At 56.6% G+C, this 25,176-nt stretch overlaps 9 protein-coding genes across 9 annotated transcripts; 5 read left to right on the top strand and 4 right to left on the bottom strand.

Moving 5' to 3' along the window:
• The first annotated feature begins 63 nt into the window (after window positions 1-63).
• Window positions 64-1,526, top strand: FA10DRAFT_241157 (hypothetical protein). Its single transcript, XM_025519235.1, has 2 exons — window positions 64-849; window positions 911-1,526. The coding sequence occupies exons 1-2, from the start codon at window positions 128-130 to the stop codon at window positions 1,497-1,499; spliced, it is 1,311 nt and encodes a 436-aa protein (XP_025377593.1). The 5' UTR covers window positions 64-127; the 3' UTR covers window positions 1,500-1,526.
• Window positions 1,527-2,349: 823 nt separating this feature from the next.
• Window positions 2,350-4,103, bottom strand: FA10DRAFT_266881 (hypothetical protein). The gene is made up of 4 exons (XM_025521687.1): window positions 4,000-4,103; window positions 3,918-3,940; window positions 3,739-3,856; window positions 2,350-3,686 (listed from the first exon to the last, which is right to left on the bottom strand). Exons 1-4 carry the CDS (start codon window positions 4,050-4,052, stop codon window positions 2,462-2,464), a joined length of 1,419 nt encoding a protein of 472 aa, XP_025377594.1. The 5' UTR covers window positions 4,053-4,103; the 3' UTR covers window positions 2,350-2,461.
• Window positions 4,013-6,956, top strand: FA10DRAFT_112318 (ribosome biogenesis protein ERB1). The gene is made up of 2 exons (XM_025517874.1): window positions 4,013-4,664; window positions 4,736-6,956. Exons 1-2 carry the CDS (start codon window positions 4,241-4,243, stop codon window positions 6,937-6,939), a joined length of 2,628 nt encoding a protein of 875 aa, XP_025377595.1. The 5' UTR covers window positions 4,013-4,240; the 3' UTR covers window positions 6,940-6,956.
• Window positions 6,957-6,988: 32 nt separating this feature from the next.
• Window positions 6,989-8,769, bottom strand: FA10DRAFT_251883 (hypothetical protein). Its single transcript, XM_025519626.1, has 5 exons — window positions 8,143-8,769; window positions 8,064-8,076; window positions 7,693-7,972; window positions 7,368-7,633; window positions 6,989-7,302 (listed from the first exon to the last, which is right to left on the bottom strand). Exons 1-5 carry the CDS (start codon window positions 8,735-8,737, stop codon window positions 7,023-7,025), a joined length of 1,434 nt encoding a protein of 477 aa, XP_025377596.1. The 5' UTR covers window positions 8,738-8,769; the 3' UTR covers window positions 6,989-7,022.
• A 139-nt stretch (window positions 8,770-8,908) lies between these two features.
• FA10DRAFT_112461 (putative DNA replication licensing factor) lies at window positions 8,909-11,856 on the top strand. The gene is made up of 4 exons (XM_025517875.1): window positions 8,909-9,009; window positions 9,069-9,298; window positions 9,365-10,640; window positions 10,706-11,856. The coding sequence occupies exons 1-4, from the start codon at window positions 8,949-8,951 to the stop codon at window positions 11,770-11,772; spliced, it is 2,634 nt and encodes an 877-aa protein (XP_025377597.1). The 5' UTR covers window positions 8,909-8,948; the 3' UTR covers window positions 11,773-11,856.
• A 4,048-nt stretch (window positions 11,857-15,904) lies between these two features.
• On the top strand, window positions 15,905-19,872 carry FA10DRAFT_251891 (hypothetical protein). The gene is made up of 9 exons (XM_025519627.1): window positions 15,905-16,283; window positions 16,345-16,417; window positions 16,476-16,582; window positions 16,639-17,140; window positions 17,196-17,599; window positions 17,660-18,107; window positions 18,163-19,402; window positions 19,464-19,540; window positions 19,598-19,872. Exons 1-9 carry the CDS (start codon window positions 16,092-16,094, stop codon window positions 19,777-19,779), a joined length of 3,225 nt encoding a protein of 1,074 aa, XP_025377598.1. The 5' UTR covers window positions 15,905-16,091; the 3' UTR covers window positions 19,780-19,872.
• A 24-nt stretch (window positions 19,873-19,896) lies between these two features.
• FA10DRAFT_251896 (4A/4B type thioredoxin-like protein) lies at window positions 19,897-20,633 on the bottom strand. The gene is made up of 3 exons (XM_025519628.1): window positions 20,355-20,633; window positions 20,099-20,288; window positions 19,897-20,022 (listed from the first exon to the last, which is right to left on the bottom strand). Exons 1-3 carry the CDS (start codon window positions 20,565-20,567, stop codon window positions 19,997-19,999), a joined length of 429 nt encoding a protein of 142 aa, XP_025377599.1. The 5' UTR covers window positions 20,568-20,633; the 3' UTR covers window positions 19,897-19,996.
• Window positions 20,634-20,724: 91 nt separating this feature from the next.
• Window positions 20,725-22,594, top strand: FA10DRAFT_266887 (hypothetical protein). Its single transcript, XM_025521688.1, has one exon. The coding sequence runs from the start codon at window positions 20,754-20,756 to the stop codon at window positions 22,179-22,181; it is 1,428 nt and encodes a 475-aa protein (XP_025377600.1). The 5' UTR covers window positions 20,725-20,753; the 3' UTR covers window positions 22,182-22,594.
• On the bottom strand, window positions 22,275-24,977 carry FA10DRAFT_266888 (hypothetical protein). The gene is made up of 4 exons (XM_025521689.1): window positions 24,282-24,977; window positions 23,991-24,210; window positions 22,721-23,922; window positions 22,275-22,634 (listed from the first exon to the last, which is right to left on the bottom strand). Exons 1-4 carry the CDS (start codon window positions 24,866-24,868, stop codon window positions 22,346-22,348), a joined length of 2,298 nt encoding a protein of 765 aa, XP_025377601.1. The 5' UTR covers window positions 24,869-24,977; the 3' UTR covers window positions 22,275-22,345.
• Window positions 24,978-25,176: the final 199 nt, after the last annotated feature.

Here is a 25,176-nt window from a genome sequence, read left to right on the forward strand (position 1 = left end):
TCACGTGTCCCTAGTCTGAACGCGTCCCTTTCTTTTGGGCGAGGCTGATGATCCGCCCTTCAAAACGAAAGTCAGCCTCAGCCTTCGAGCGCGAGCGAGCAGGACGACAGCGACGGGACGGACGAGGATGGCCACTGCGTTTGCGAAGCGGTCGCCGTTCACACCCGCACAAAAGAGGATGAACAGATCCAACGAGTCGCCGATGGACTTTGCATACGATGCGCCCTCGACATCGAGCGCAAATGAAGGCAGTAGCTGGCTCTCCTCCGAGGATCGAAAGCGAGGCAGGGAATCCGACGTCGGCTCATCAAACGATGCAGAGATGAAGCCAGCTTTCACGTTCGGTGGAGCCGATGAGGCGTCATCAGCCAAGCAGAACTATGGCGGTGTTTTCCTCTTTCATCAACCTTTGAGCCCGACGCATGCTGGACCGGATGTGGAGATGGACAATGCCTCACCGTCGCAGGCGAGACCGCTCCCAACCACAGCAGCTGCAGCCAGCACCAGCGAAGGGCACAAAGATGCAGAAGCGAGCACCTCGTCTTCGCGACCGAAGGCGTCGGGTGGAGCTGTCGTCAGAGTCAATCGAAGAAGACAATTTGCGAATAAAGCTCGAAGCGTTAGTAACCCTCTCAAAGGCGCGAGGCGGCAGCATGATGGATGGGAAGATGAGGAGGACGATGAGGAAGAAGAAGACGATCACAGAGATGGGATTCCAAAGGCAAGAACGAGAAAGAGATCGCTGGCGAGAAGAGTAGGCGACACTTTGCACGTCAATTACATCATTGGCGGAGGAAGGGGGTCATCTGATGCAAAGATGGGCTGGCTGGATCCTGAATGGTGCCTTGGGTGAGTCGAGTGGTCAACGGGCCCCCAGTCAGAGAGGGTGCTGACCACAAGGACATTGAAGCATGGCGCAATTCATCTTCAATGCCTCGCTTCTGCTTGGTGTTCTGTGGATCCTCCTGCAGGTTGTCCTGACGCTTCGGCACGACATTTCCGACAAGATGCGCGAGTACGAGATGGACTACTTGGCTGATGTCGAAGGGTGCTCCCAAGCCTACCATTTGAATCGCTGCGGGACCGACACGGCCGTGCCTGCACTCGCGTCAGCCTGCGCTGCCTGGCAAAGATGCTCAGCGAGGGACCCAGCGGTGATCGGCAGAGCACGCGTGACAGCTGAGACTATCGCGGAAATTGTCAACGGTTTCGTCGACGTTGTCAGCTGGAAGAGCATGCTCTTTACTCTGCTCTCCCTCGTCATCGTCGTCGGCGCGACAAATTCGACGCTCTCCTTCTTTCGACTCAAATCAAGGAAACAAAAGGAAGATAAGACCGCCTCATCTCATCTGGATGATGGACGAGCGCCCCCTCCTCCTCCTGCGCTGCACCATCCCATGTACAATCCCTACTTGTATCCTTACCCCACCGCTCCTTCAGAGGCATGGCACGCTCCAAGCCCACCGGCGACTCCCCATAAGAAGCGCATGTGCCGCTGATTCATTAATAAGAGTAATTACTTCTACTGCCATGGCGATAGAGAAAGGGATGTCTGTGCTCCAACGGAAATCAAGAGGGAGGGAAGTTTTGTTTCCACGCTTGATCTTCTTGAAGAGACAGGTGGTTCAATCTACGTGATTGGCTTCGGTGGACGCTCCTGGTCAGAAAAGAAAAGGACGCAAGAGGCACAAGTTCCGCAACGCTGTTCTAGAAGGATGAGCCATGTATTGAAATAGACTGAGAGACGATGGCATCCGACTCACCAGAAAGAAGCCCACGGTGATAAAGAGAAGAAGAAAAAAGACCAACACAGACATTGCGAGAGCAGGACTTTCTCGGTCCACGTGTTTTTCAAGTTTTGGAGAAAGAGAAGAAAAAGGGCCGCTACGCTCTCGATTCCTTTTCTTCTTCAACTACGGACATCCGTTTGAACCCTCTTCCGTCTCCCCTTTATCCTTGCGCCTAGCAAGTACCCATGGAGATTGCAGAAGTTCCCGGATCCAGTCCTAGACTTGACCTTTCGTAACGAGGGGAGCAAAGACTGGGCAGCGGGTCGGTCTTGATTGCCAGACGCCGATGTGCATATCAGCCTTTCCTACATCTTCCATAACCCGATCAATGGTATTACTTTTTGATTCACTTTACTTCTTGCACCCTCGTGAAGCAAAAGAGGCCTTATCTATTGCACCAGGGGAATTCCTCTCACCTCGCAAAGAATCCACAAGACTTTCTTGCATTGAGCCGAAGCCGCCTGCTAGGGTTAGCTCAGCGCCCCCATGAGAAACAGTGTACGTACAGGGTGATGACTCTGAGAGGGATCATGAGTTCAGCTCCACCAGAAGGAAAGAGCTCACAGGATGAAATAGAGGAGACAGGTAAGGATGATCTTCAAGAAATGCTTCGGTATGAGCTCAGGTGAGGAAGTCGCTTCACTCCAGAGAAAGCCAAAGGCAACGCGTACTCAGAACAGGTCGGCAGCCCTTGCCCTTCCCGGCTTTGATCCGCGGTTCGCAGACGCCTCCGCTTCCGTTTCACCGACAGGTTCAGGAATCGACTCGTCCTCCTCCCTCTCTCTCTTTGCGCCGCGCTCCATGGCCCCAGCATCTACTTCTCTGATGGCGCCGCTGTTGCCGGCGCTGGCATTGGCTTTGCTCAGCGCTTCAGCTGTGTTTGCATCTGCGTTGGCAGAAGGTAGACCTCCCCCAGGTGGAACGGCTGGGTAAGCTTGAGCATGTGCATAATTGGTACCTGGAGGCGCGGCATTGAATCCAGGGGGCGGGCCGGCATAGGGTGGACGAGGACTGTTGTATGCGCCCTGAGGAGACATTGGAGAGATTGGCGGAGGCGACATGCCCTGAGGCGGCATGGGCGGTGCCGGCGGCCTGGCGTAAGGACTTGCCGAGCCGTTATAGTGGGGATACTGTGGCGAAGCATAACCCACGGGCGGACTTTGGCTCTGTGCACCCCAACCTGGTGGAGGACCATAGTATGGCACAGGCTGTTGCGGTTGTTGCCATTGTTGCTGGGGCGCCTGTACCATATGAGGCAATTGATGGGCAGATTGGACAGGCTGAGGGGGTGCCGGATCGTCAGGATCAACGTAGACGTATTTGCTCGTCGAGGCTAGCTTTTCTTCTGGGCTTATCTGTGTGTTTGTGTACACCATCCGACTCTTTGCCCCGCTCTTGATCGCCTGCTGGTGGGGGCTAATCGTCGGTGCTGGAGAGGCTGAGCCAACCCCTGGCGCTGCTGGCGGCGGCATTGCTACAGCTGAAGGTGGTGGTGGGCGAGGTGGGAAACCGGGAGGAGGTCCCGTGTAGTACTGGCCCGGCGGAGGGGCCTGTCCGAAGGGAGGCGGAGGTCCTGAAAGGGGAGGGGGAGGACCATGGAAGCCAGGAGGTGGAACACCTGCAAACTGACCAGGAATGACGCCCGGTGGCGGGGCTTGGCCACTCATAAGAGCCTTATGTGCTTCCAGCTGTGCCTTGAGCTGTTCTGGTGTCAAGGAAACGTTTTCCACTTTGGGCCTCTTGGCAGATGGCTGCCCGCCGGCCCCGCCCGAGCTCGATCCTTGGCCGCCCTTACCTCGGCGGCTTCGCCATTCTGCAAGATCCGCCTCTGGAACCCCCACCATTCCATATATCTCCATGTCGAAGGACTCACGACCAGGAAGGGCGTTCTCGATGCTAAGATGTGAGGTCAGTGCCCGGTCATCCGCGTGAGGAGGGACATACTCACGTTGTCGGTTCAGCCTTGTGGACCTGGTGCAGGTGCACCGTCAGGCCTCCAGCCGTGTGAAGACGTCGAGGGCAGTATGGACATTTGTAGTGCTTTGCCTTTTGGTGTTGCAAGAGGACTAGCGACTCGAGGTTGGGTCAGCTTCATCTCTTTACACGCTTGCCATCCATGCTGCTCACCCTTGTCATCCTCGAATTCTCGGCTGCAGTAAAGCTTGTCAGCGCTCAGAAAAGATTGGAACTCCCGACAAGGGGGACTCACTCGCAGTACCAGCACCAAGCCTCGAGTTGCTGCTCCTTCTTCTTCTTCGCCATCGTTCCTTGGCTTTGTCGTTGTTTGGGGATCGACTAGGTCTGAAGTAGACGATGTCGTCGGCGAACAAAATGTCCACGTGGTCCGCGAAGATCAGGAAGCCAAATTTTTGTCTCTCCAAAAAAAAGTGTAAAAAAAAAGTTCTCGAGGTTTTGGAAGCAGCTTCTCGTTAGCCAGGACCTCGACAGTGATGGCAGGAGCAAAAGGAGCCGCTGGAACGGCGGTGCCAAAGAGAAAGAGGGAAGCCCCTCGGGCTGTACCCCGGCTCGAAAAGGCGACAGCGAGGCCCGGAGCAGCGGAAGAAGATGTCATGGGAGCGCTAGACGACGCCGGGTTGGAGCTTGCGAGCGATGACGATGAGGGAGATCAAGAGGCAAACGGGGAGGATGGGGACAGCGACGAAGATCCTTTCCCCGAGCTGGAGTTGGGGGTGAGCGAAGATGAAGAAGACGAACAAGGTAGACTGGAAGCATTCGCGGCCGACGCAGATGGTGCTGAGGAGAGCGAGGAGGAAGAAGAAGAGGACGAGGACGAGGATGACGATGAGGGAGAAGACGATGAAGAGGGTTATAACAGCTCGGATATCGACAATTGGGATGAGGACGAGGAAGAAGGTGAGTTAATCATTCCAGCGGTCCGCACCTTGCCAGTCATTGACCTTTCTGCCTGTCGCACTACCCATCAGCCTTTGTCAAAGACCTTGAAGGACAGGACATGAACGAGGCTGAACAAAAGGAGGTTCTCGACAAAATGGTTGCTCGAGCCACTGTCAAGCCGGACGAGGACCCACATAAGCTTAACAAGCTTGGACTTACAAAGTCGGAAGCTGCTCCAGAACTCTTCAAAGGACGTAACCCAGATGGAAGCGCTCAGGGCACCTTCAAGGTTAGCGAGATCACTGGCCAGCCCAAGCGGGTCTACCCAGAGATCGAGCCAGGGTACGACAGCGACAGCAGCACAGAAGATGCACCAAATCGGATCGGTAACGTTCCGATGGAGTGGTACGATGACCTGCCTCACATCGGGTACGACGTCAATGGCCGCAAGGTCATGCGCCCAGCAAAGGGTGATGCCCTCGACAAGTTCTTGGCCACAGTGGAGGACCCCGACTCGTGGACGACGGCCGAGGACAAGCTCATGGGCAAGGATGTCAAGCTGACTGACGAGGAGCTTGATATCATCAGGCGACTGCAGAATGCAGAGGTTCCGGACGCAAGCTACGACCCGTACGAGCCCATGACAGAGTGGTTCACAGGCCCAGGCAAGGAGATGATCATGCCCTTGACCTCTCGACCAGAACCCAAGAGCAGATTTGTTCCGAGCAAGTGGGAGCACAAAAAGGTCATGAAGATTGTCAGGGCGATTCGACAGGGGCGGATCACACCCAGCGCGCCGGCGACGACGAAGCCCCAATACTACAACATCTGGTCTGACGCTGATCAACCAGCGCCCGATCATCCAATGAATATGCCGGCTCCAAAGATGCCGCTTCCATCGCATGCAGAGTCGTACAATCCACCGGCCGAGTACCTTTTCAACAAAGAAGAGGAAGAGGAATGGAAGGAAGCCGAGCCAGAGGACCGGAGGCAAAACTTCCTCCCTGCCAAATTCGATGCGCTTCGCAAGGTGCCAGCCTATAAGCAATTCCTCACCGAACGCTTCGAGCGATGTCTGGACCTGTATCTCGCCCCCAGGATGCGACGACAGAGGCTCGAGATCAACGATCCTGACAGTCTCCTGCCCAAGCTCCCCTCGCCAAAAGAGCTCCGTCCGTTCCCCACAACCTCTTCCGTCACCTTCGAGCACCCCAACAGGCTCCGCGTCCGCAGCGTTGCATTTGACCCTCGCGGACAGTGGCTTGCCACGGGCGCAGATGATGGACGGGTTCGCCTATGGGATGTGGCAATTGGAAGATGCGTCATGGTCTGGGATCTCCACGCTGGCTCTCCCAATGCGGAACGGTCACCCGTGTACAGCGTCGAATGGTGTCCGAACCGTTCTCTTTCTCTCTTTGCGGCCTGCACCGCGGGTAAGGTCATGGTCGTGGTGCCGCCGCACAGTAATGGCCTTGGCAGCTCCATCAAGGGCATCAACAGCTCCTCTGCCTCGATGCAGTTCGCTACGGAGGGCTACCAACCGCCGGGATCGGAGTCGAGCGACAAGGCAAAGGCGCCTGCGAAATGGTCTCGGCCGACCGAGGCAGATCGAAGAATCGGCATCGCTGCCCTCGTAAGCGTCAAGGGTACACCCAAGCAGGTCACTTGGCATTCCAAGGGCGACTACTTTGCAACAGTAGCGTCCGACGCATCCTCCTCGGCCGTCCTGATCCACCAGCTCTCAAAACAAAGAACGCAATCGCCATTCACTCGAGCCTCGCGGGGCTCTGCAGTCCAGAAGGTTGCTTTCCATCCCTCGCGGCCGCACCTTTTTGTCGCGACGCAGCGTCTCGTGCGCGTGTACGATCTCGCAGCTCAGAAGCTCATGCGGACGCTCCAGCCGGGCCTGAAGTGGATCAGCTCGCTCTCGATCCACCCGATGGGCGACCATCTCGTCGTGGGCTCCTACGATCGGAGGCTGGCTTGGTTCGACCTGGAGTTGAGCACGCGCCCATACAAGATTCTTCGCTACCACTCGCGAGCGCTCCGAGCCGTTGCCTTTCACGCGAACTTGCCACTCCTCACGAGTGTCTCGGACGATGGTGCGGCGCATGTACTGCACGCCACTGTCTACAACGACCTCGCGACGAATCCGCTGATTGTTCCGCTCAAGGTGCTGCGAGGCCACGAAGTCAAGGATGGACTGGGTATTCTCGACGCCAAATGGCATCCGAGCCTTCCATGGCTCGTCACGGCCGGCGCAGACGGCGATGCAAGGCTGTGGACGACCTAGACACCTCTGCCTCTCTATCTCCCCCGATTCACGCTTAGTCTAATACAACGCAATGTATCTTCATTAACATTCCAAATGCCATTTCACGCATCCTTGTCTTTGCGCATTGAACCGTCATGCCTTGTCTCGACGTCTTCGACGTCTTGCTCGTCATCGTCACCCGCCTCGCTGCCTGGTGCCGTGGGCGGATGGCTAGTCCCGCCGGCTTCGCTCTCACCAGACGCCGAAGCGGCGGCCGTTTGAGCAGCCTCGATCTCGTGTTTGAGCGCCTCCAGCTCACGTTGAAGCTCAGCAGACTTTTTGAAGAGCACTTCGACATAGTAACCCGCGCCATTCCATACCGAGAGGAGAATAAGGAAGAGGCTGCCGTCCATCTCGACATAGATCAGCGGAATGCGCCATGTGAGAGAGAGGAAGCGGCTACTCACATGAACACGGCGCTAGCCCGCTTGGAATTATAGAACAGCAGAGGGGCGGGCAGGGTGCAGATGATGGTGTAGGCCATTTGCAGCAGCATGAAAGCAAACTCTCGCCGGTTGACCGACACCTTTTGGAGCAGATTGGCTACGGGCCCCTTGCCCTTGGCCATGGTCGAGTAGCTGTTGATACGTTCTCCAGACGCAATCTTGTCGGCCTTGCGTTTAGTAATGAGCACAAAGTAGCACAGTTGCCAGAACAGGTAGAAGGAGACGTTCTGCCGGCGTACACCCGTGTCAGTCAGTCTTGCAAGACATGGGAGTTTTCGAAACTCACAAAGGTAAATGCAGTCCAGCCGTCGAGGCTTGGTAGAGCCCGCAGCGCTGGGAATCGAGACTCGCGTTCCTTCTTGTCCATGAAGTGTCGGATGGCCGTAAAGACAATTGGCGGGTATAGATGTATGAAGAGGGAACACATTTTCTCGAGCGAGTGAAAGACAGCCGAATTTCGCCAGGTCGCGATGCTGAAGGCCAGAGGACCGTGGGCGGCACAGTAGGCGACCGTAAAGAGGAACTGACTCTGCGGAAATAGCCATAAATAGGCCAAGTTGAGCACGCTTTGAAGAGGAGGGCCAAAAAAAATAAAAATGAAAATAGGGGAGGATTAGCATGAGGTTCTCGCCGAGTGCCAAGGTTCCAAATGCTCACTTGGAGAAGTAACCTGGCGAGAAGTAGAGGAGCAAACATCAGTTCATGATTGCAGCTTCCAGAACACCAATCTACCCACAGTAATCAAATAGAAAGTAGGTCCACTTCTTGCGAGTGTATGAGTACACGCGGAGGGGCAAGAAGTACGTTGTCTGGATCGTGTAGCTGAGCGGCATCCATGCTGGCTTATAGGCGAAGATGAGACTGCTGACGACCAGGTTCATGACACCGACCATGAAACAGATTTTGTCTCGCAGCCTGACGTTCTTGGCGTCGTCCCATTGCGTGCTCAGTGAATCTATCCGCTTTGACACCTTCTCTCGCAACCGGCGGATCTCGGCTCGCCGTCGTTCTCGACCTGCGGTCTTGCTACCGCCACCACGTCCGTCCCCTTGCTTCTCGCCTTTCCTACGGACGCGTTGTCGAACCTTGTCCGAGGCAGAACGCAGCTTCCGATCGAGTATATCCATGTCGAGATGGGGCGTATTTGCGAAAAAGGTATGAACGAGGTCCGTCAGGGTAGTCGTTGGATAGGGCTCAATGGGGGCGCCATCGAGGTCCCTCGGCAGACCTAGGAGATCTGCATCACGCTGCGAATGCAGCGAGTCTGCCGCGCTCGTGGAGCTCTCCATGCTGTTGGTCCTCGTCAGAAGCGGAGTCTCTGTCACCTCCATGGCGTTCTGTTGTGTCTGCGCGTTGTTGTTATGACGTTGAAAAAAGCGCACGTCCCCTTTTGGTGTTGAACTGTGCGCTGAGGGTCAGGCGGCGCGATCCCACGTGTTCCATCACGACGCGTCAATTAAACGCGCGAGCTTCGAAATTGATTTGCGTGAAGGCAGGCGAGAGGAACATTGGATCCAAACGACCACGACGAAGACGACGACGATGGCTGCTCCCGCCGCGCTCCCCGTGATCAACATCAATGTCAACTACGAAGATGAGAAGGGTGAGCTCCTGTCGACTGCATACTCCACTTGAGAATAGGGACTGACACCAGACATCCAGTGAAAATCACCGACTTTCTCGAGAATGCCAAGGGTGTCGTGCCGCCCCTGCGAAAAGTGGGCAATTCATCGTCGCTGCTCGATGTCAGCATCGAAGACGTAGACAATGTGCCTGAAGATGACGAGGAGCTCAGTCCGAGCCAGATGGCCGACGAGATGGACGACATGCGCATCGGTGCTGGCCCCCGAACGCGCGGCGATGCGACCGCTCGAAAGTACAAGGAGCAGCTGGTGAGCCTGGTTCTCTTCGCGTAGCCAGTCCTCCTTCCTCACTGACAAAGACTGTCCCCATAACAGCAACGCATCGCAAATCGGCAGCAGCAGTCACTTGTCATCGATCTGAAAGATCTGATTGAACACCGAAACACAAGGGACCGCAATACGGCCCCTGGGTTGGTGCACCACATCATGCGCAATGCCGCTCACTACATCGACATCATTTCCGAATGCGTCGACGATGTTCTCTCTCGCACGCCTCCGACAATTGATATCTCGCACAAAGACGATGTCCTCGACGTCATCATGCACCAGCGAATGGAGCGCAATCTCCGCGCCAGCCAGGGTCAGAGCATGGGCCCTGAGACGGCCGCGCAGATGGATGCGAACGACGAAGAAGGGCAGCAAGAAGGCCAGGACGAGAAACCGTTCCCTCCCATCCTCATGCGTCGCTATACACTCTACCTCAAGCCCTACTCGGCGCGTCCAGCACCGCCGCTGGCCGTACGAGCCATCAAGGCCTCTCATCTCGGCTCGCTCTTGACCCTCCGCGGCATCGTTACGCGCGTGTCCGAGGTCAAGCCCTACCTCCTCGTCGACGCGTATGCGTGCGACTCGTGCGGCGCTGAAATCTTCCAAGAGGTTCGCGGCCGCCATTACATGCCGTTGAGCGTCTGCACATCGCAGAGGTGCAAGACGAACAGGGTCAAGGGCAAGCTGCACCAGCAAGCGCGTGCGAGCAAGTTTGCGCCTTTTCAAGAGGTCAAGGTGCAGGAAATGGCCGATCAGGTTCCTGTCGGCCATATTCCGCGCACCATGACAATTCACCTGGCCGGCCCTTTGACGCGCTCCGTCAGCCCCGGTGACGTGTGCGACATCTCTGGCATCTTCCTCCCCACCCCATACTCTGGCTTCAAGGCAATTCGAGCAGGCCTCCTGACCGACACCTACCTCTCGGCCCAGCATGTCTCGCAGCTCAAGAAGTCCTACGACACGCTCAAGGGCGAGGTGACGCCGGAGATGGAGGCAGCAGTAGAAGAGCTCAAGTCTGACCCGGCTCTGTACGAGAAGCTGTCGAGCAGCGTTGCTCCCGAGATCTACGGCCACGAAGATGTCAAAAAGTGTCTCCTCTTGCTTCTCGTTGGCGGTTGCAACAAGACGGTGGGAGACGGTATGAAGATTCGAGGCGACATCAACGTGTGTCTCATGGGTGATCCCGGTGTCGCCAAGTCGCAGCTGCTCAAGTACATCACAAAGATTGCCCCTCGAGGCATCTATACTACCGGACGCGGTAGCAGTGGCGTTGGTCTCACGGCAGCGGTCATGCGGGACCCTGTCACCGACGAGATGGTCCTTGGTGAGTTTTGTTTGTACGTCTTCATATGGCCTGACTTGTTGAGCTTACCCTCTTCGGACTATCAGAGGGAGGCGCACTGGTCTTGGCTGACAACGGCATTGCGTGCATCGATGAATTCGACAAGATGGACGAGTCGGACCGCACGGCAATCCACGAGGTCATGGAGCAGCAGACGATCTCCATCTCCAAGGCCGGAATCTCTACAACGCTCAATGCGCGGACATCTATCCTAGCAGCTGCCAACCCGCTTTACGGCCGGTACAACCCGCGCATCTCGCCCGTCGACAACATCAACCTGCCGGCTGCTTTGCTGTCCCGATTCGACATTCTCTTCCTCATCCTCGACACGCCCTCGCGCGATGATGACGAGCGATTGGCCCAGCATGTCACCTATGTCCACATGAACAATGCCCACCCGCCGCTCGAGTACGAGCCGGTCGAAGCCAACGTCGTCCGGCACTACATTGCTGCAGCCCGGCAAGTTCGTCCCGTGGTTCCAAAAGCCGTGAGCGAGTACGTTGTTTCGGCCTATGTCAAGCTGCGCAAGCAGGGCCAGGAGGACGAGGCGCGGGATCAGGCCTACACGTACACGTCAGCTAGAACGCTGCTGGGAGTGCTGAGGATGAGCCAGGCCTTGGCAAGGCTCCGCTTCAGCAAGCAGGTTGATGTCGACGACGTCGACGAGGCCCTTCGCTTGATGGACGTCAGCAAGGCGTCGCTATATGCCGACGGACGAAAGAGGATGGGCGACGACGCAATTGGGGACCAGAGCTACATGAGCAAGATCTTCAGAATCATCCGCGACATGGGCTACGCAGAGGCACAGAGGCGCCGGGACGAGGAGGAGGACGCCCAGAGGAGAAAGAGCGGCAGCAGCAGGCGCGGAGGCAGGCTCGGGAGAGGACCAGAGGGACAGCGAGGTGGTGATGCGATGGATCTTGATGGCGAGGAGGACGAGGTACTGCCGCCGATGGACGATGAAGCAGGCGCACCGGGTGACCTCCTCATGCGGGAGGTGCGCGATCGCGTCATTGCCAGCGGCTGGGTCGAGGACCAGCTGCAGGAGTGCATTCAAGAGTACTCGGACCTGGGCGTCATCCAAGTTGCAGGCAACCGTCTCGTTTTCCTTTAAACTCTCCTCTCACCCGTCACTCTTGTATCAATGTTTGTTTGTGTGTTTGTGTGCTCTGCTATTCCCCTTCCTCTAAACGAATCACAACTATTACTTAAACTAGCACAAAAGAATGAGGATAGATATGAGGAAAGTGCTAGTGCAGCAGGTAAGGAGGGATAGAGACTCTAACTGTTACACGAGACGATGCCATCCACGACGCTTCCATCTGCCTCTTGGTCATTTGTCGCATTTCCGTCCCCCTCCTGCTTCTGACTGGCTTTTGCAGCTTTCGGCGGCGGTGCGCCAGCCTCGGCCACTGGAGCAAAAGTGCCGATGGTGATGAGGAGCAAACCAGCTGCCTTGATGGAGTGGACGAGCTGGGGGACATGGTTCAAGACGATCGCATCGACCATGATGCCCAGAAGATTGTTGCTCTTGGCGAAACGAACGGCCTCGCTCACGCTCTGCCTCCGTGGATCTGGCTCGCCTCGGTCGCATGGGGCCAAAATCGTCTTTCCGTCGGCGGTGCGGGCCAGGCCACAGTAGCTGGCGAAAAAGACGGCATAGTTGGGCTGCTTCCAGTTCAGCGCCGTGCACACTGTCGGGCTTCGGCTCGAGAAGAAAATCTTGCGCGCCTGTTGGCGATTTTGGGTCCCAGCTCGGTACACCGTGTGGAGAATGGCGTCGACAAAGTGGTTGACTTCGATCTTGGGCAGGGAGGGGTTGCCACGGACGTCGGCCGAGGACGGGTAAAGAATGTCAAGATCGATACCGACGGAGACTGGGAGGAGGTCGAGAAGCTCTTGGAGGGTCATCATCGACTGGCCCACGACCTGTCGCCAGTCGGAGAGGCTCAGTTGCTCTCGCTGCGCCTGATCCACCCGCGCTGTTCGCTGCGTCGTCGTAGCCAGGTGTTGGAATTGACCCGATGTGACACTACCCACGTAGACATCCAATCCGGCGATGGGAAGCGTAAATTCGGGATATGCGACGGCGACCCCGTCTTTTGTCACTTGGACAATGACTTGGAGATGCTCGCCCGACAGTGAGGATGCCGTAACGAATGAATCTGAGGCCAGGGCACTCGTCGTGCTCGCCGTTGTCGTGACGGCCGGGACAGGTGCGACAGCCGCTGCTTGCTGCTGCGAGCCCGTGCTCTGCTGAGGAGCGGAGAGCGCTCCACCCGTGGGTGTCATCCTCTGCGTTGTCGGCGCAGAAGTAGCCGCAGCGGCAGCCGCGGAGCCGGGCAAGGTGCTCTTCCAATAAGTCTCGACCCTGCCACCAATCTCGAGCTGCACGCCATCAAAGGGCTTGACGAAGTCGAGCTCAAAGCTGACCTCGCCAACCACTTTGAGGTACATGTCTTGCAAAGGCAGAACGAAGCGTTTCCGATCGGTCATGCCATCAAAAGATGAAGGCAGAGCGACGGCCTTGCCAATGACTTTTGATCCGAACGTAGGCATGAGCTCCCACTCGATGCTAAGACGCTCCAAGGCCTCCACCTGGAAAGAAAAGACCTCACGCTCGTCGGCGAGGGGGAGAATGATGGTGTGCGGGATTGTTGTCGCAGAAGCGTCCGGTCTTGAAGTCATGACGAGCTTCAACGACGAAGTCGAGAATTGTTCGGGCCGGTTGGGATCTTGGAGCTTGTACAGCTTCACAGACGAGTCGGTCAATGATACAGTGATCAGCGCTCGCTTGTCGAGATAGTTGTGGCCATAGGTTCGGAAGGGAATGATGGGCGGTGGTAGTGATAGGGATGGAATTCCGTCGATTTCCAGGTCCAGATCGTCCGCCGGGACTTCGATGTTGGCCTCATCGCCATTTTGGGCCGACTTGCTCCTTTTTCTCGGTTTTCCTAAATCATCCGCGTCCAGTTGTCTCTGGACGCCAGTCATGCGATCAACGTGAGCGGTGTTCTCAAGAGACGTGCTGCTTTTCTTGCTCGCTTTCAAGAGAAGAAGGAGGCAGTCGACATGGCCCCGCCAGGCAGCGTAGAAAGACGGACTGCGGCCCTTCTCGTCAACAAGATCGACCTGACACCCAGCAGCCAGCAAAGCTTGCAGGCAGTCGACGTGTCCATTCTCGGCTGCGAAAAAGAGTGGCGTCCAGAGTGTCCCCTTCTCCTTGACGTCCGGATCGCCTCCTGCAGCCACTAGGAGCTTGATGCAGTCTGCGTGCCCTTCTCGCGCCGCCAGTGCCTGAGGGGTCAGACCCTCTGGGTTGGGGATAATCTTTGCCCCTCGGGCAAGTAAGAGTCGGGTGATGTCGACATGGCCACCCTGAGCAGCCAAGCAGAGAGGTATCAGATCAGTAGCTTGCGAGGGCTCGACGCTGACGCCGTGGGCGAGGAGAATTTCGACGACCTTGGTCCGACCGTTCATGACGGCCAGTACCAGAGGAGAGAAGCCGTCGAGATCGACAGTGGCCGCGTCGACGTTGGGCAGCGACAAGAGATAGGTGCAAACGTCGGCGTGGCCGCTCATAGCAGCATAGGAGATGGCAGCTCGTCCATAGATATCCCTTTGTCCCACGTCGACACCATTTTCAACGCAGGCCTTGATCAGGTGCAACTTGCCGGCAAGGCAGGCCTCGTGGAGCGAGGTGCGCGAATTGATGTCGTCGACGAACTTGTAATCCGGCAAACCCACGGCCATGGCAGCCTCGACCGCTTCTGGGCTAGCATCGAGAAGTGCTCGCCAGACGATACGTGCCACGCTGATGCCGTCCTCGCTTTGCGTCGCCACCTTCGCCATCTCCTTGGCCGATTCTGCGTGGCCAGCCTTGACGGCCGATGTGAGGTTTTCCTCGAGGTCCGACAGAAGATCCATCTCTTCGCTTCGCGCTGCGGCAAAATCAAGGCGTTTCTCCGAACTCAAGTCCCCCTCGGCACTGGCGCTGACCTCTTGGGGTCCGCTTCGGGCATGCTTGCTGTCGGACAGATTTTCAAGCTCGAGCAAGTTGGCGGCAGCAATGTCGCTGAGCTCGGCAATGAATTCGCGGTTGAAGCATGGTTGCACCTCGACCTGCCGGGCGAGATAGAGCTCCTTCGTCTGCGATTTTGATCTCTTGTCCCACTTTTTGAGAATCTTGCGGAAGCCCGTGGCGTTGACCTCGATGAATTGCTGGAGCTTGCTGAGGTCCTTGTCAAAGTATCGGAACCCCTCGTAGAGCGCATAGAAGCTCGGGCTGTCCTTGCTGAGCTTGCCAGCGCCCCTGCGTGCCATGATGAGCTTGCGCTTGTCGATCAGCGTCCTCAGTCGGACCTTGAGCTCGGCCTCCTTTTGCAAGTAGAAGGCATTGATCTTCTCAAGTTCTCGCTCCAGCTTGAAAAAGAAGGCGGCCTTGTGTATTTGCAGCTGCTCGTCAGCGCCCTCTGCCTTTGGTAGGATCTGGGCATTTGTGCCTGCGCCTCCATGCGCGGCTGGTTCCCCGCCCCCTGCCGTCGTTCCAGCTCCGTCTCCATTGGCCAGGTAGTCTGGGCGAATGCCCGACGCAAAGAGAGCCGCATCACCTAGCCGTCCCTTTTCCAACGAGTTGATGATCTGTAAAGATACCGGTGTCAGCAGATTCATCCTTCCAGCTCGTCCATCTGCCCTTTCTACTTCGCACCTTCTTGAGACTGTTGAAAGAATGTAAGTCAGCTTTTGCATGCGCCTGGAAATTTGAATCGCAAGCTCACCTCTTGTAATCGAGGTAGTAGGAACCCCATCCTGAAATCTGCTGGCTCAGAATCTGCTTTCCGAACTGGTTTGGATATCACAAGTCAGCCCGCTGCTTCTCCGCCCACTCAGTCGATGCGGTTGAAACGTACCTTCATCGTGGCTCGTCAATCCGTCCTCCAGCGGACAGATACCAATACCGTCGCGGGATCGCCGGCGAGGCGGATGGGCCCTGCGCTGAAGAGGAGACAAATTCGCTTCTTCGTTGTTCGATTCCTGTGCTCGTCTTTTTTCCTTCCTCTCTCTTGGGCGCAAGGGGACTGAGTAACCGACTCGAATGGGAGGCCAAGGTCGAGCGAGGGTAAGTTCGGTGGCCATTCCTTCGCAGGGCGAAGCGCTTTAGAAGCGCACGTTCCACCCCGTCCAAAATCACGTGACTGGAGATGACGTTCAGGACTTTCATCGCGATTGAGAGAGCGAGTGGCTTGTTTGTGGAATCCAACACCATCGATAACACCCAATCCCAGGCAATTGCTTCGACTCATCTTCCGACGCTAGTCCACGAGAGGCACGGAAAGGGCGACGGACCAGTAGTGCGCAGAGCCTGGCTGTGGAAGCTTCATCGACTTGCATCTATTGTCGCTGTCGACAAGACTGAGCCGAAATTTTGTCACGATGGACGGCATCCTCGACTTCAGCAAAGACCTCGACATTGGCCTTCTCGACAATGTCGTGAGGGCCATGTACACGGGCGCTGGCAACGATCAGAAGATGGCCCAGCAAGCGCTCGCTCAATTTCAGGAGCACCCAGACGCCTGGCAGCGAGTGCCAGCCATCTTGCAGCAGTCGTCGAGCGCGCATACGAAGGTGATTTTCCACATGCCCTACAGCTTCATTGCGAGCGTCACTGACCTTGTGTATCTCTCAGTACATTGCTCTCCAGATCTTGGACAAGCTTATTGCGACGAGATGGAAGGCGCTGCCTCAAGATCAACAACAGGGTGAGCATTCACACCTACGTTGGCTCTGTGTGGCGAGAAGTGCTAACTTCAATCAAAGGCATTCGGAACTTCATCGTCGAAACCATTCTTCAGGTCTCTTCGGAGGAAGGATTGCTCCGTTCTGAAAAGACTTACATCAACAAGCTTGACATGACCTTGATTCAGGTGAGTCGTGGGCAGCATCAGACTAGCGACTGGCAGCTGACGAGACCGTGATGCAGATCCTCAAACAAGAGTGGCCTCACCGCTGGCCCACCTTCATTCCCGACATCGTCTCTTCGTCGCGCACCTCGCTGTCAATCTGCGAAAACAACATGGCTATCCTTCGCCTGCTGTCCGAGGAAATCTTTGACTTTTCTGCTGAGCAGATGACGCAGGCAAAGACAAAGAACCTCAAGAATCAAATGTGCGGCGAGTTTTCGGAGGTCTTCCAGCTCTGCAGCGAGGTGCTGGAAAAGGCACAGAAGCCGAGCTTGATCAAGGCTACGCTCGAGACGATGCTCCGCTTCCTCAACTGGATCCCACTTGGCTACATCTTCGAGACAAATGTCATCGACCACCTCATCAACCGGTTCCTGGAGGTGCCAGAGTTCCGGAACGTGACACTCAAGTGTCTGTCCGAGATCGCAGGCTTGCAAGTCGGGCCAGAGTACGACGCAAAGTTTGTCGTCCTTTTCAACATGGTCATGACGGCAGTCAACCGAATGATTCCGCCAAGCACAAGTGCGTTCTCTCTCTCCATCTCTGCAAGGAATTTTATACTGATACGTTTCTACAGACGTCGCTTCTGCATACGAAAGCTCGTCGGACTCGGACCAAGAGCTGATCCTCAACCTCTCGCTCTTCCTCAGCAACTTCCTAATGACACACCTGCGGCTGGTTGAGAACCCCGAAAACAAGGACGTACTTCTCAACGCCCACCTCTACCTGATCAAAGTATCCCAGGTGCCAGAGCGGGAGGTCTTTAAAATTTGCCTCGAATATTGGAGCAAGCTCGTCAGCGAGCTCTACGACGAGATCCAGCAACTTCCAATCACCGAAATGAACCCCTTGCTCGGACTTAATCTCGGCAACGGGAATCACGCAGGGCAGGGAAACCTGAATTTGCGCAAGAATATCTATGCCGACATCTTGAGCAATTTGAGACTCGTCATGATCGAAAAGATGGTTAAGCCAGAAGAGGTGAGAAAATTGCCATTGCAGTGAAAGCCGGTGCAGAAGCTCACACAATTCTTCGAACAGGTCCTCATCGTGGAGAATGACGAGGGAGAAATCGTGCGAGAGTTTATGAAAGAGAGTGATACAATCGTCCTGTACAAGTCGATGCGAGAGGTTCTCGTATACCTTACCCACCTTGACGTGCTGGATACGGAGACGATAATGACCGAAAAGCTGGCGAGACAGGTCGACGGCTCGGAATGGTCATGGGCCAATCTCAACACCCTCTGCTGGGCGATCGGAAGTATATCGGGTGCCATGAATGAGGACCAAGAGAAGAGATTCCTCGTGACGGTCATCAAAGACCTCTTGGGGCTTTGCGAGATGAAGCGGGGAAAGGACAACAAAGCGGTCGTGGCGAGCAACATCATGTACATCGTCGGTCAATATCCGAGATTTTTAAAGGCCCACTGGAAGTTCCTCAAGACAGTCGTCAACAAGAACTTCGAGTTTATGCACGAGACGCACGAAGGTGAGTTGTGTTTCGTCTCCAGCGATTAAGAGCTTCAGCTAAAGCATACATGCAGGCGTCCAAGACATGGCATGCGACACATTCATCAAGATCGCGCAAAAGTGCAGGCGGCACTTTGTGATGCAGCAGTCTGGCGAGACGGAGCCTTTCATTGATGAAATTCTGCGGACATTGCCACGCATCACCATCGACCTATCACCGCACCAGGTCCACACCTTCTACGAGGCCGTAGGCTACATGATTGCGGCGCAACCCAATAAACCGACACAGGAGCGACTCATTGCAAAGCTGATGGAGCTACCGAATACTGCGTGGGACTCGTTGATGCAGCAGGCGCACAATAACGTCGACGTTTTCGGTAATTCCGACAACATCAAAATCTTGTCCAACATCCTCAAGACCAACGTGTCGGCATGCACGTCGATTGGCTCTTATTTTTTGCCCCAGATAGGGCGCATCTACCTCGACATGCTGGCGTTGTACCGCAGCGTTAGCGGTCTGATCAGCGCCAAGGTCGAGTCGGAAGGCCTGATCGCCACCAAGACGCCCGTCGTCCGTGGCCTTCGGACGATCAAAAAGGACATCCTGCGCCTCGTCGAGACATACGTCAAACGAGCCGAGGACCTGAATTCTGTCAACGAAAACCTTATCCCCTCGCTCCTCGATGCCATCCTAGGAGACTATCACAATAACGTGGCACCTGCACGAGACGCCGAGGTTCTCAACGTCATGGCCACAATTACGACGAGACTTGGTTCTCTCTTGACCGACAAGGTGTCGCCCATCATGGACGCCGTCTTCTCGCCTACGCTCAGCATGATCTCGTCAGACTTTGCAGAGTACCCCGAGCATCGAGTGGGCTTCTTCCGGCTGCTGCGCGCCATCAACGTGCACTGCTTCACCGCGATTCTGGCGCTGCCCCCCGAGAAGTTCAAGCTGTGCATCGACGCGGGCGTGTGGGCCATTAAGCACACGATGCGAGACATTGCCGACACGGGCCTCCAGATTATGCTCGAGCTCATCACCAACATCTCCAACCAGGACCAGTCAGTGGCGTCGGGCTTCTACCAGCAGTACCTCCTGAGCATCATCCAGGACACGTTCTACGTCCTCTGCGAGCCCGACCACAAGGCTGGCTTCAAGACCCAGTGCGCTGTTCTGGCCAAGATCTACGAGCTCATCGAGACAGGCAAGGTGCAGGTCCCTCTTGGACCCGACTCAAGCGTCGACAATCGCACCTTCATTCGTCAGTACACGTCGTCGCTTCTCAAGAATGCCTTTCCGCAAATGTCTCCGTGAGTTTGCCATTCTGTCTCTTTCCATGAGGACACCGCTCTTCTGACGCAATCTCCTCAGTGCCTACGTCGACGAGTTCACCAACGGCCTCTGCCAGCACTCCTCGGACCTCTCTGCTTACAAGTTGCACTTGCGAGGTACGTGGTGTTCCGTTCTCTTGCTTTGAAGAAGACGCCAGCTGACACCCGGCGTAGACTTCCTCATCGCCTCGCGCGAAGCGGGCGGAACGGCAGGCGAAGACAACAACGCCGACCTATTTGTCGAGGACAAGGAAGCGGAGCGGGCAGCCCAGGCCGCAAAGGAAAAGGAGCAAGCGGCCAAGATCCCTGGAATGCTCAAGCCGACCGAGATGAAGGACGAGGACGAGGAACTGTGACTCGGAGCCTGGGACGAGCTCCTCTATTGACCTGTCTGCTCCTTCGTGTGTATCCATTTCTTCTTTCCACCACCCCCCCCCCCCCCCCACCCAACAAAACCCCCACCCCTTTCTTCTTATCCTCCTTGCTCGGCAACCGTGTAGGCATTAAGAATGAATGAAGCTGTTCTCGAGTAGTTGCTAGTGTTACAGGTATTGTGTTTTGCGTCGTCGTCAATCAGTACTTGTAACGAGTCGAATAGTCTGGATGAGAGGAGGGGGGTGTCAAGTCAGTCCACAACACCTGTAAGGTCCGAGAGTATGCATAAAGGAGGCGTACCTTTGGGGCTGACGACGAGACCTCTTCCCTTCGAAGCACCACGGTAGACGGTCTCGATGATGTCAATGAGCTCCTGCTTGTTTTCGATGGCCCAATTGATCTTGTTATTGTTGCCCGTACCGAGATCGATCATGATGTGCTTATTTCTGTAGAAGAACATTGTCGCGCAGGGATCATACAGCTCGTACATCTTTAGATGCGCGCCTTTCGTCAGCTGCCCATGTCTCCCAGAAGAACATGATCTGGAGGTGCTCACCTTGTTAAAGTCCGGCACCTGTGTGATGTCGACGAGGTAGACGACGGCGAAATTCTTGACCTTTTCGGAAACGCCATACAGCGTCTCGTCCATCTTCATGCATGTCGGGTCGTAGTCGTGGCCAAATCGAATGACGACGACGCGATCCTCTTCCGACAGAATTGCCTGGTCGACATGCCAGCCCGAAGGCAGGTGGACGAGAAAGTAGGACATGCCCGGCTAACCCAGGAAGGCAACGACGCTCAGCGGTGCGTGCGTAAAATTCTCGATGGTGGATGGTGGAGCTGAGGAGCGAGAGGAGCAGTGTGCTGCACGTGGACTTTCACGGCCAGGCTTCGCGCGTTTGGGCCCTCGCTCTTGATCTCCCCCCTGGAGGTTCTTCCTTGACAACGTTGAGTGATGGCGGAAACGAGGCCGGACGAAGAGGTTGCAGAAACAGGGAGGCAGGCCCCACGGAAAGAAGCAGAAGCTGTCCAGCACGCCTCTGACGGCGCGAGAGGGGGTTCAAGCGCAGCGTCAAGCTCAGCAGCACCTTCGCCCTCGCTCTCGCCCTGGCAAAATCCGGCAATGACAAGCAGCGTCATTTCCAATCTCGAGCTCGGACAGGGCCATGGCGCTCCCGTCGAAGATCTCGGTACCGCCGGCGAGTCAGAAGCGGGCAGGAATAGCTCCACCGAGGGGATTCCTCGATCTAGCACAGTCGGACGTGAAGGTTTTGGCGGCGCACCGCTGGCGCCAAGGGACATTCTGGCGCAGAGACCTTTTCTGAGCGAGGCAGGCCCCTCATCGGACAACACCACGGATGACGGACAGGGCGCTCGCACTGCTGCTTCAGATCTTTCCAATACCTCGACGCTCTCCGCTGCGACAGCAGCTGTGGGGGGAAGCGCAGACGACAGCGCGCTCGACGCCCTCGTCGAAGCACACAAGCGCGATGAGACACTGCCAGTGTCCGGATCGTCCACGCCTCACAGAGGAAGCTCGCTGACAGGGAGATCACCTCGGCCAGACCGCAAAGACGCATCATTTGGGCTGGACCCCGATGCCGACACGGACAATTCGGTGACGGGAAGACCATTTCGTCCTCTGGGAGGCTTGCTTTCAAGTCCTTCGTCAAGAGGGCATCACCACAACCATCACCACCACCACCACCACCACCACCACCACGGCCACCAGGACCGATCGCCATACGACCAGCCAGAAGAATCAGCGCCGAGCCACACGACTGTTGCTACCGGTGCGCCAGCAACGATGCAGACTGCCTCTGACCTTCCGGACCCTGTCCCCTCGGTCTCTGCCACGGGCATGCCTCGATTCCTTCCCCGTCGAACTTCCGATTCGCCGCAGAGGAGCCCCGGCTCGCCGAACTCTGCCAATGCACCTGCGCCCATCGAGATGCAACCGCCGTCAGCGGATGTTGACGCCAGCAAGACACCGGCATACGCACCCTCCGGCAGCCTGACGCTCGCGGCCTTCAGCCCCGGCCCCATGTCATGGGTCCGTCGGCTGAGCCTGGTGGGCGCCTCGCTCGCCATCAACCTGGGCTTGCCCTTCTTGAACGGTGTCATGCTTGGGTTTGGCGAAATCTTTGCACGCGCAGTCGTGGCGCCGTGGATCGGGCTCGCGCCCGCCGCCGTCAACGTCAATGCGCCTGGCGCCGCAAAGGACGTGACTGCCGCAAGCTTCTCGCCGAGCAACGTGGGACCGCGGTATGGTGGAAGCGCTCGGTCGGCGGGGAGCTCAGCAGCAGATGCAGGGAGCAAGGGAGTCGATGTAGAGAGCTGGCAAGTGGATTCAAAGCCCTCCAGACGACGCACGGAGCTGTAGCAAAAGACCAAAGCACGCAATGAAAGTCGTCTAGCCTTCTCCTGTCAACAGTCGAGCACAATTTCCAATAGATGGAAAGAGGGAGGAAAGGGCAGACCTATGTGTGGGCTTCAAAACTGCATTACAAACACGAAGTAGGTAAATAACACACTGGCAGCGACCTCTCAGGCCTGCTTGTTGGAAGCGGAGAAGCCGGCGACGGGGCTCGACGGCCTTGAAATCTCCTTTCGCTCCTTTTCCGCATTGAGGAGCATGTCGAGTCGCTCCTGCCACTTTGGCACCGAGAGCAGCTTCTGCTCGAGGTTCTGCTTCTCCTCTTGCAATGCCAGCCGCTTCTCGGCGTCGAGCTTGGTGAAGACGTAGTTGCCTTGGCCGTCAAACTGCAGGACAAATTGGTGGTATCGCCACAACGAAGGTCGGTGCGAGACGGTGAGCATCGAGATGCCCAGTTCGCTGAAGAGGAGGAGAAAGCCATGGCAGATCAGTCAGCGCACAAGGAGGGAAGAATGGAGGAGAGGGAGAAAGAGGGAGCTACTCACGTCGCATAGTCGTACATGACCTTCTCCACCTCGAGCGTGACGGCGCTCGTGCACTCATCCAGGATGGCGTACCTCGGCTTGTGGTAGAAGAGCCTGGCCATTGCGATTCTCTGCTTGTCTCCGCCACTCAGAGAGTCCCTCCATTCGCGCTGCGCATCCCAGCCGCCTTCCCGCTCGACGATGTGGTCGATCTGGAGAATCTTGAGAATGTCGAGAAGTTCCTCGTCTGTCTTTCCCCGCGCCCGCATCTCTGAGACTGTGTGAGGGTAGATGACCTGGTCTCGCAGTGTGCCGAGCGACGTGTAGGGCCGTTGCGGGAGGTAGAAGAACTCGGAAGCCTTGGGCTTACGCACCGTGCCACCGTAGACTGGCCAGAGACCTCCGAGGATGCGGAACAAAGAGCTCTTTCCACAGCCATTGGGTCCGACGATGAGGAGGTGCTGGCCACCGGTGATCTTGAAGCTCATCTTCCGCACGAGCACGTCACCATTGGGGCTCACAATGGGAACATCGATGAACTCGACGTCGGGCGACTCAACGACGTTGCCTCTGCCCCGAAGCACGGCAGCATTCTCCTCCGTGCCCGCAGACGAGACAAGTTTCTTCTCATATCGCCCCTGCTTGACCGCCTCCATCGTGTCGAGCAGGTCGGAGACTCGGGCCGTGTAGCCGGCCAGCTCGGCAAGCTCCTTGTACGAGTACATGACACGACCGAAGGCGTCGCTGCTCGAAAGGAGCAGCCTTCGGTTCGTGACAAAGGCTTCGGTCCGGCTGCCCAAGTCTCCACCCTTGACGCCAGGGATCTTGACAAAGACGGGAATCGCGCAAACGACGAGGCCCAGGCTACCCCAGAGCCACTTGACAATGCCCTCCTCGACCATGCCGTGTCCGATGCGGATCCGATAGATCCTGTTGACGTGCTTGATCAGAGAAAAGTACGCTCGCTCGATGACGTTCTTCTCGAGCTTCTGTCCCCTGTACAATGCCACTTCTTCGCTGTTCTCGATGAGCCTCGAGTGAGCCCATCGGTACTCTCCCTCGAGCTTCTGCTCCTCGGCCGCATATTGACCAAATGGTGGTGTCAGGGCACGCAGCAGCCCGGCTGAGCCCTGAACGAGGACGGTGATGAGGATGAGTGCCTCAGCGCCGACGTTCCGCGACAGCTGGTAGTTGTAGAGGCAGACGTCAAGAATGGGCTTGGACTGGGTAAAAAGAGGAACGTCAGCAGCCGAGCATCCAAGACCTCGCCCATGGAAGAAGAGAGACTTACAATGTTGCTGTAGCACTCTGCGAGCGAAGTGGCGAACTTGGCAATGTCGACGGCAATGAGCTGGTCAGCATTGCGAATCCGGTCATCGAGATTACCCAAGCTGTAGTAGGTAGCGTCAGAGAGGTACTCGTCGTGGACGCGCTGCGTCAGCCGTGACCGATAGGCGAGCGCAATCTTCGACTGGAGAAAGTCGATGAGCGAGTTGGTATATGTCGCCGGGCTGCAGAGCATGTGTCAGGGCCAGGTGACCGATTCGGACTCGCTAAGAGGAAATAAAGGCATAGAACTCACATAGCGATTGCCATCCACAAAGCGATGCCCTTGAGGAACTCCCTCGTCTTGCTGCGGACGAGCGATGACACGATGCGACCATCGAGCTCGGCGACGTAGAGGGAGATGATTGTCCTCATGACGAGGAAGAATGAGTGGGCGATGATAAGCATCGCCTCCTTGCTCTTGGCGCCAGGAATGACAATCTTGAGAAGTCTGCGTAGCCGCTCGAAGAAGACGGCATCCACCTCGACCTTGGGGCCCCTGCCCTTGCCCTTTCTTCTCCGTCCACCCTTTCCTGCCTCCTCGGCAGCCTGCTGTGCGGCTTGCTGGGCCTCGAGGATCCTCTTCTTCTCTGCCTCGGTCTTTTCGCCGCTGTCTGCGGACTTCTGAAGCTCTTCTGAGGTCGCCTGCTTCGCCTTCTTTTTCTTCTTCGGGTTGAGCCCGCGCCACGTCGAGCCGACGACAAAGGTAATGTAGCCGATCTGGAGGATGCGCTGGATCAGGGCGTGGTTCTGCCTGTAGCCGACAAAGGCCCTTGCCCCATAGTTGAGGGCATTGACCTTGACGGCGTCAATCGTTGGCTGAAGCCGGCTCTGGACCGCCATCGTTCAACCGTTGGTCCTTGCTGCTATCAGTCGGGATCAAAGGGAACGTCGGAGAGAGTGGAGAGAAGATGAAGTTGGCAGATAGGCAAAATCCCCTCTTGGACTGGAGACGAGGGGTCCTAATTCCCGTTTCAAACGGACGCGTGCGCGCGCTTTAGGCCGGTCCACTTCGGCCTCGGGCACCCTGCCTGATCCGAGACCGAGTAGCGCGCGCTGACAGGCTGCACACAACAGCCGTCTGCTACTTCTCCACCAAACGCTCTGCCACCGTAAGAAATTTTCTTATTTTTTCTTCCTCAATCGCAACT

Source organism: Acaromyces ingoldii, assembly GCF_003144295.1.
Source record: "Acaromyces ingoldii strain MCA 4198 unplaced genomic scaffold FA10scaffold_3, whole genome shotgun sequence".
Lineage (NCBI taxonomy): Eukaryota > Fungi > Basidiomycota > Exobasidiomycetes > Exobasidiales > Cryptobasidiaceae > Acaromyces > Acaromyces ingoldii.

Bases quoted from the DNA above. Each gene is read 5' to 3' on its own strand.
- FA10DRAFT_241157 (XM_025519235.1), top strand. From the start codon at position 128: ATGGCCACTGCGTTTGCGAAGCGGTCGCCGTTCACACCCGCACAAAAG. The intron at 850-910 runs GTGAGTCGAGTG...AGGACATTGAAG, and splicing joins GATCCTGAATGGTGCCTTGG to CATGGCGCAATTCATCTTCA.
- FA10DRAFT_266881 (XM_025521687.1), bottom strand. From the start codon at position 4,052: ATGGCGAAGAAGAAGAAGGAGCAGCAACTCGAGGCTTGGTGCTGGTAC. The intron at 3,941-3,999 runs GTGAGTCCCCCT...GCTTTACTGCAG, and splicing joins GCTTGGTGCTGGTACTGCGA to CCGAGAATTCGAGGATGACA. The intron at 3,857-3,917 runs GTGAGCAGCATG...TCGAGTCGCTAG, and splicing joins AGAATTCGAGGATGACAAGG to TCCTCTTGCAACACCAAAAG.
- FA10DRAFT_112318 (XM_025517874.1), top strand. From the start codon at position 4,241: ATGGCAGGAGCAAAAGGAGCCGCTGGAACGGCGGTGCCAAAGAGAAAG. The intron at 4,665-4,735 runs GTGAGTTAATCA...ACTACCCATCAG, and splicing joins GGATGAGGACGAGGAAGAAG to CCTTTGTCAAAGACCTTGAA.
- FA10DRAFT_251883 (XM_025519626.1), bottom strand. From the start codon at position 8,737: ATGGAGGTGACAGAGACTCCGCTTCTGACGAGGACCAACAGCATGGAG. The intron at 7,634-7,692 runs GTGAGTTTCGAA...GTACGCCGGCAG, and splicing joins GCTGGACTGCATTTACCTTT to AACGTCTCCTTCTACCTGTT. The intron at 7,303-7,367 runs GTGAGTAGCCGC...GATGGACGGCAG, and splicing joins CGGGCTAGCGCCGTGTTCAT to CCTCTTCCTTATTCTCCTCT.
- FA10DRAFT_112461 (XM_025517875.1), top strand. From the start codon at position 8,949: ATGGCTGCTCCCGCCGCGCTCCCCGTGATCAACATCAATGTCAACTAC. The intron at 9,299-9,364 runs GTGAGCCTGGTT...TCCCCATAACAG, and splicing joins GAAAGTACAAGGAGCAGCTG to CAACGCATCGCAAATCGGCA. The intron at 10,641-10,705 runs GTGAGTTTTGTT...TCGGACTATCAG, and splicing joins CACCGACGAGATGGTCCTTG to AGGGAGGCGCACTGGTCTTG.
- FA10DRAFT_251891 (XM_025519627.1), top strand. From the start codon at position 16,092: ATGGACGGCATCCTCGACTTCAGCAAAGACCTCGACATTGGCCTTCTC. The intron at 17,600-17,659 runs GTGAGAAAATTG...TTCTTCGAACAG, and splicing joins AGATGGTTAAGCCAGAAGAG to GTCCTCATCGTGGAGAATGA. The intron at 19,541-19,597 runs GTACGTGGTGTT...CACCCGGCGTAG, and splicing joins TTACAAGTTGCACTTGCGAG to ACTTCCTCATCGCCTCGCGC.
- FA10DRAFT_251896 (XM_025519628.1), bottom strand. From the start codon at position 20,567: ATGTCCTACTTTCTCGTCCACCTGCCTTCGGGCTGGCATGTCGACCAG. The intron at 20,289-20,354 runs GTGAGCACCTCC...GCGCATCTAAAG, and splicing joins AGGTGCCGGACTTTAACAAG to ATGTACGAGCTGTATGATCC. The intron at 20,023-20,098 runs GTACGCCTCCTT...CCTCTCATCCAG, and splicing joins TCTCGTCGTCAGCCCCAAAG to ACTATTCGACTCGTTACAAG.
- FA10DRAFT_266887 (XM_025521688.1), top strand. From the start codon at position 20,754: ATGGCGGAAACGAGGCCGGACGAAGAGGTTGCAGAAACAGGGAGGCAG.
- FA10DRAFT_266888 (XM_025521689.1), bottom strand. From the start codon at position 24,868: ATGGCGGTCCAGAGCCGGCTTCAGCCAACGATTGACGCCGTCAAGGTC. The intron at 24,211-24,281 runs GTGAGTTCTATG...CATGCTCTGCAG, and splicing joins TTGTGGATGGCAATCGCTAT to CCCGGCGACATATACCAACT. The intron at 22,635-22,720 runs GTGAGTAGCTCC...CCTCCTCTTCAG, and splicing joins GTCATGTACGACTATGCGAC to CGAACTGGGCATCTCGATGC.